At 57.8% G+C, this 6,839-nt stretch overlaps 3 protein-coding genes across 3 annotated transcripts; 2 read left to right on the plus strand and 1 right to left on the minus strand.

The window, feature by feature from the left end:
* Positions 1-487: 487 nt before the first annotated feature.
* BKCO1_30000120 (uncharacterized protein) lies at positions 488-1,962 on the plus strand (the record flags this gene model as incomplete). Its single annotated transcript, XM_020273887.1, has 3 exons — positions 488-1,502; positions 1,567-1,719; positions 1,781-1,962. 3 exons carry the CDS (start codon positions 488-490, stop codon positions 1,960-1,962), a joined length of 1,350 nt encoding a protein of 449 aa, XP_020129765.1.
* A 616-nt stretch (positions 1,963-2,578) lies between these two features.
* Positions 2,579-3,586, plus strand: BKCO1_30000121 (impact family protein; the record flags this gene model as incomplete). Its single annotated transcript, XM_020273888.1, has 1 exon — positions 2,579-3,586. One exon carries the CDS (start codon positions 2,579-2,581, stop codon positions 3,584-3,586), a length of 1,008 nt encoding a protein of 335 aa, XP_020129766.1.
* A 1,156-nt stretch (positions 3,587-4,742) lies between these two features.
* On the minus strand, positions 4,743-6,545 carry BKCO1_30000122 (calcium homeostasis endoplasmic reticulum protein; the record flags this gene model as incomplete). Its single annotated transcript, XM_020273889.1, has 2 exons — positions 4,743-6,302; positions 6,363-6,545. 2 exons carry the CDS (start codon positions 6,543-6,545, stop codon positions 4,743-4,745), a joined length of 1,743 nt encoding a protein of 580 aa, XP_020129764.1.
* Positions 6,546-6,839: the final 294 nt, after the last annotated feature.

A 6,839-nucleotide genomic window follows, 5' to 3' on the forward strand; every position in this document is an offset into this window, starting at 1 on the left:
CGCAGCATGAGGTGGAAAGGGATGGCAGGGCGGCAGGGCGGGCAGGGCAGGCAGCTGTGGCTGATAGGCGCAAGGGCGGTGGGCGAGAGGGCCCTGGCCAGAGCTGCGCAACGGGGGCCGGCTAGCTTGCCGACCTCCGTCTCGCTATTCCACTATCCCTTCTCCTACTCTCCCAACCACACTCTCCCTACCTTCTTGCCGTGCTCCTGCAGCTAGCCTGCTCTCCTTTCTCACTTTCCTTCCAGACCGTGTCCTCGCCGTCCGCTGCCAGTCGTTTCTAACCGCCGCCCCCACCGCTATGTTTAGAGCTCTGCGGCGTAGCTGATCTTCGCCCGTAACTGTATATTCTGTGCCTGCGTCTCTCCAGCAGTCCTTCGTCCAGCCTCCGATCCCGTACCCTTCCACCCATTGCGCTCGTTCCCAATCGCCCGCACGCAATTCCTCGTCCAAGCGCCCCATCCACCTCGCTCGCGTCCGGCAAACCGCGATGCTGGTCCCCAACTACAAGGCCAATGGCCAGTCGGGCGGCCTGCGCATCGGAATCGGCAACGGGCTGCCCTACAGCCCTAGCTACGGCTCCCGGCGCTCCTTCCGCTTCAACTTGCGCAACATCCTCCTCCTGAGCGCATCCGCCTGCCTCCTACTGCTACTTTGGAACACGCGCTCCTCGACCTCATCCTCCTCAGCCTCGCCGTACAGACCCGGCAAAGAGCTTCCGCGATACTGGTCGGTCACGGGCAAGACGGACTTGGAGGGCGTCACGACGTGGGAGAAGCCCAAGGATTTCAGGGTCGTCGGCTTGGTCTTCTTCGGGCGGCCGACCAGCGTGTCCATCCTGGACTGCTATTTGAAGCGGAACTTGGCGCGCAACGGCGGCTTCCTTGACGAGGTGATTTGGCTGGCGCGAACGAGCGTGGAGGAGGACTTGCAGTGGTTGGACGCGCAGGTCGCGGCGGAACCGGCGTATACGAGGCGGGACTTGGCGTTTGAGGGCATCGACTATGCGAGCGCGTATGACATGGCGGAGAATGGGACCATGTACATCAAGATGGACGACGATCTGGTATTCATCGAGGACCACGCGATCGCGACGCTCGTCCAGCATAAGCTCGAGCACCCGGAGAACTTTGTCGTCGCGGCCAATGTTGTCAACCAGCCCTCGCTCAGCTGGATGCACTATCGCTTCGACGCCATCAAGCCGTACTTCCCCGAGCTGACGCCGCCGAACCCCGAGGATGTTGCCAAGCAAGGCCGGTGGCGCGCGTCGGAGCTGCCGCAGTGGACCGGACCCGAGGATTACCACATTACAGAGGAAGATAAACTCGAGCCGCCTTTCGAGGGACACCGGTGGCTGCCGCTGCCCGAGGACTATCCGATTGAGAATACGCCGATTGCGACGACGAGCTTTGACGCTTTCAGCCAAGCGTTATGGCATTGGCAAGTCGCGGCGCAGGAGCACTACAGCTTCTTCCACCATCTGGAGAACAACGATCTGTGGAGATGTAAGTCGGGAACCTCTAGCACTTGGATCCGATGTTGGGCGCTGACGATGGTTTCGTTGTACAGACAAATTCCACACGTTGGACTACCACTTTATGCGCATGGGCATTCAGATGATTGCCATTTGGGGTGAGGACATCATTGAGAGCGACATCCACAACGGCAACGGTGACGACGAGTACCATTTCACCGAGGTCATGACCAAGAGGACAGGTAGACGTATGTACTCCGCCGGGCTATGGGCGAGCGGCCGCGTCAAGTTACTAACAGTTGGTTATAGACGCTGTTGTCGATGGCCGCGCCATCGTCTCGCATTACACGTTCCTCCCGCAAAGAAGCGGCCTGGAATCAACGGATATTCTTGAACGCTACAGAGCGTACGCAGAAGAGAACATTTGCCCGGGCAAGCTGGCCTGGCCAAACAAATTCGCCAAATCTTCTACACCACAACCGCAGCAATGATGATTTTCTGGCCTCTTTCTTTTCTTGATCGATTTACGCAAAGGCATGTGGGTTTTATGGGATCTATGCAAAACATTGCTGTTTAGCTTCAAGTGCGCATTTGAAGGCGAGCATATCGGCGCCGGTCGGGAGATTTGATTTTGCACGAGCTACACATGTTGGCGTTCCTGGGCGGAGTTGGATATAGATTGATTGTTGTTTGCCTGCATAGCACAAGAGGGCAAGGCCCGCGTTGTGATACGGACATGTGGCTCATCGGGGGAAGAGCGCGTGATGGAAGGTACGAGTGGCAGAAGTGGGCTGATTATTCTGGAATCCACGTCTCTCCCCTGCTGACTGTTGTGGCACCCTATTTGTTGACACGTCTCCACGCTAAATTTGGGAAGCACCACCGTTTTGCCCCGAAGCTTATTCAACCCCATCCCGACCCGTCCCACGTGAAGTGACAGTCCCTGTTTCAGCCCTACGACTTCTCCGCTCCACCCCTTTGAACAAGAAAATCTGTTCCCCGGAGCCCCCGCCGCCCCGCGGAGCACGCGCTCCGCCGACGTCACATCACCCCTCCCAAAATTCCACACCAAATAAAAAAAATAAAATAAAAAGACCGACCTCCGCCATGAACAACCAGGACCTCGAAGATGAAATCACATCGATAAACTCCATCTACGACGAGACGACCCTGACGGCCATCGCAAACAACGACAACGACAACAACAAGGCCGACCACCCATCGTCCATCCACTGCGCACTGCGCCTGCCCTCGCTCCCCTCCATCACCCTCCGCCTCGCCTTCCCCGCCGACTACCCGGCCGCGCCGCCGGCGGTGCTGGGCACGCAGAGCGTCGGCGACGACGCCCCCAAGGGCTTCGGCACCCGCGTCGTCGATGCCGTCCGCGACGTGCTGGCGCGCGTCTACCGGCCCGGCGAGCCGTGCGTCTTCGACGTGCTGGACGAGGTCGATCAGGCGCTGCAGGCCGCAGGCGCAGGCGCGCTGCTGGAGCGCGACGCCGGCGCTGGCTCGCAGCAGGAAGAAGATGTCGATGATGATGGTTTGACCACCGCCACCACCACTCACCACGACGGCAAGAAGGCTGAGGACGATTCGTCGTCGATGACGACGACGGCACAGATGGCAACGAGCAACGAACCTCACGACGACAACGACCCACCGCCACCATCATGGACCCTCAGCGCCCCGCTCTCCGAAAAGAAGTCCGTCTTCCTCGGGCGCGCGGCCCCCTGCGCCAGCGTCGCCGACGCCAAGCGCGCCATCGCGCACCTGCTCGCGACGGACAAGAAAGCCGCGCGCGCCACGCACAACATCTCGGCGTGGCGCATCCGCGGCACCCGCGAGGACGGCCGCGAGGGTACGACGTACCAGGACTGCGACGACGACGGCGAGGCCGCGGCGGGTGGAAGGCTGCTGCATCTGTTGCAGCTGATGGACGCGTGGGATGTGGTGGTCGTGGTGACGAGGTGGTATGGCGGGGTGCAGTTGGGGCCGGATCGGTTTCGGTTGATTAATCAGGCGGCGAGGGAGGCGGTGGTGGCGGGGGGGTTTGTGAGGGAGGAGAAGAAGGAGGGTGGTGGTGGTGGTGGGGGGAAGAAGAAGGGGAAGAAGTAGGTAGGCGCGTGTGGGATGAGGGAACGGAGGTTGCGGGATGGGTAAGGGAGGTCGGGATGGTCATATCATCGAGTCAAGGGGACGAGAATCCTGTCTCCTGAGGGAGGTGTTTAGTGGCTGCTCAGTGGTCGGTGTGGCACTTTCGAAGTGCGAAAGCTCATGCCGTAGTAGAACATCACCAGGGAGAAGACATTCTTAATTGTTATACAGACGACAAGGTCAAGCAACACTTTGACGGTAATAATCACAACCAGTGGCATTGCTAGAAATACCATCACCTTTTTACCTTGGACGGAGAACTTAGCTGTAAGAGAAGGTCGCTGTCAAGTAGAGATCTAAACTAAATTTCGTTCAACAGCAATTAAGAAATTAAATCTGGATGATAAGATGAGATCAAGCGAGTTACTTTTTGTACCGCAGTCTCAGCTTTAGATCTCTACAAGCCACTAGATAACTGATAATCAAATCTGTTAAAACAAGAATGTGAGGGAAGTGCCAGTGTAGAAAGTTGGCACGACTAACGAGTAGAAGACATACAAAACAAATAATTAGAGGGAAAGAAGATAGTGGACAACGCAAAACATTATATTAAGGTGAAGCAGCGAGCAGCAGGCAACAGACAACGACTAACAAAGAACGGGAATAGATTAAACCACCATCAACATTTTGACTTAGTCTTCGGCTATGCGCGTAAACAAGATACTCTATTCGCTAATGAGCATATTTTCGCAGAATCAAGTTCTTGTCACCCGTAGTGACGACCGTCATCTTGACTGCTTGAACCTTGAATTCTGAGACCTTTCTCCCGGGTTGTGGTCGAATAATACCCCATGAGTAAGTATATCAGCTCAAAATCACAAGTCACACTCCAACAATGGATCTCATTATGGGTTTTGCTACGTTTAAGGACCAACGCATACATCCATGGTCCAAACATACAACCAAATCTTCAAGTCAGTCAATGGCCGACTTTCATTTCCCACTCGCAAAGTGTAAGTACTGCGCCGGCTTGCAGCGCTTTCTGCCAATATCCTTAGCTTACCTGAACCGGCAGCCATCTGCTGAATTCTGAATGGAAGATTATTACATTGGAGTGCTTTGACGAAGTTCCGCCTCAGAAGTCTCCAATAAACCTCTCAAGATGCGTATCCTTGCTTTAGTACCGCCGTCCACGACCACGGTCATATCCATTGTTCTGCTGCCACTGTTGACCACCGCCTTGTTGTGGGGGACTCCAGGCTTGCTGTTGCTGTTGCCAATGCTGGCCAGGTGGGTAATTGGGCGGAGGAGGCGGAGGCGGCACACCCGGCATCGGATAACCCATAGGCATATTTGGTTGCTGTGGAGGGAACGGGGGGAACTGATGGCTGAAATTGCCATTGGGACCCATTGGTGGTGGCGGTGGCGGTGGCCAAGGGCCACTGTAATTGGGCGGAGGCGGGGGAGGGTGAGGAAAGTTAGCAAAATTTGGGAATTGGCCGGGGAATTGTTGAGGCGGAGGCGGCGGAGGAAACGGCTGCCCTTGGGAAGGGTACGGGTGGGGCGGAGCTTGCTGGGAGAATGGCGGGGATTGGCCAGATCCCATTCTATGCGAGGGTGGAGGTGATCGGCGGTAGTTGCGGTTCCGGCCCTGAGAGCGCGAACGGGAACGGTAAGGAGATCGCGAAGGTGAACCTCTAGGACCGCCACCAAGGCCAGTCCTTGGCCGGGAGTACGAGCGACTCGTATCCCGTCGACGCTTTTCACTGCGACTCCTGCTCCGGGATGGGCTGTATCGCCTCTTCCTCTCCCGAGACCTACTCCTACCGCGATCCCCACTGATGCTCCTGCTACGACTTCTGGAAGAGATGCTCTGACTCCTGCCAGACCTGCCACCACGATCCCTCGACTTCATCTCCTTTCTCCTCTTCTTCATTCTCTCGCAAAACTCGACCGACCAGCCGTAGTACCCCTCGGTGACGGTGATCTCGCCAGTGAGCTCGTCGCGGATCAGCGGTTGGCCCATCATGTCAATGTCAGCCACAATGCCTTCGTCCTCGGTGTAGAGACTCTCGGAGTAGGCCAAGAGGTCCTTGACGGCATTTATCAGGCCCATCTCGGCGGTTTTGTTCCTCAAATCCACCGCCTTGATATTGTGAGGATTGATGGGCCGAGGGTCGTTTGGACGGATGTGCGGCATGAGGGCACCGGCGGGCAAGTCGTACCATGGGCCATCGGGCTCTCCGTGGAAGGCTGGAAGGACGTATGGGACTTCTTTGGAGGATGAGATTGCGTGAGCTTTTGTTGGAGCAGGCTTGGCGGGAGCGGGGACGGCTGCATCCTTCAGAGCCTTGCATATACGGTCGCGGTAGCCTTCGCTGTAGAGGTTGGTGTCTTGGTACAGCGCGGTGAGCTTAGAAAGGCGCTGGCGCAGCTTCGGCTTGCCTGGTAGCTGAAGCGACAAAGCAGTGGTGAAGATCAGCTCGAGATGTGGCTCGAGAGGCTTGACCAGCTGGGCGAGCTGAGCGTCGTGAGTGGCGAGGTGGTGCACAAGATCCTGCAGCAGGTAAAGCACATGCAGCACCTTGCGCCGGCTGGAGGGCGCATGGGGCTTGGAAGAGCTGGACGGAGCGGGCTCGTCGGCCAAGCTCTGGACCAGCCTGGCCAGGTACTTGGCCAGGGCATCGAAGCGCTTTTGGGAAGTTACAGTGTTCTTCAGTAGCCAATCCTTGCAGTTCTGTAGCGCGGCGGAGGCTTTAGTCTGTGCGATCACGGCCGGCTTGGATTGAGATCAAACCTGGAGATTGGCGGGCGAGCAGGTGAGGATGGCTGCGTCGAGCAGGCTGTGGAAGCTCTGGATGTCGTCTTTGGCGACGGGCGCAGGGTCGGCGCGCATCAGAGCGGCGGTGAGCATGGTCTTGGCGACGACCAGGGACGGGGGCGGCGCGGCCTGAGCCATGGCGGGGCGGGGCGCAGCCATGGCGAAAGCAGCGGTGTTCAGGCTGAGGATGCAAGAGCTGGAGGGTGAGGTGCGGCGCGACAAGTGATGCTGATGCGCCGCTGGTCCGTGCGTGCTCCCGTTCCTGCCGCCCCGCGTCATTTGCGACAGTTGAACGCCTGTCTCTACGCCATCGCACACCACACACTGTATTGTCTTCTGCTAGTTTCGGGAGAAACCTCTTGATCCCTCGACTGTCCTCAACCGAGTTTGTCCCCAACCGAGTATGTCCCCGAGTGCTCGTGAGCAGCTCGTCCAGCTGATGGGCGCACCCCC

Source organism: Diplodia corticola (assembly GCF_001883845.1).
Source record: "Diplodia corticola strain CBS 112549 chromosome Unknown scaffold30, whole genome shotgun sequence".
Taxonomy (NCBI): Eukaryota; Fungi; Ascomycota; class Dothideomycetes; order Botryosphaeriales; family Botryosphaeriaceae; genus Diplodia; species Diplodia corticola.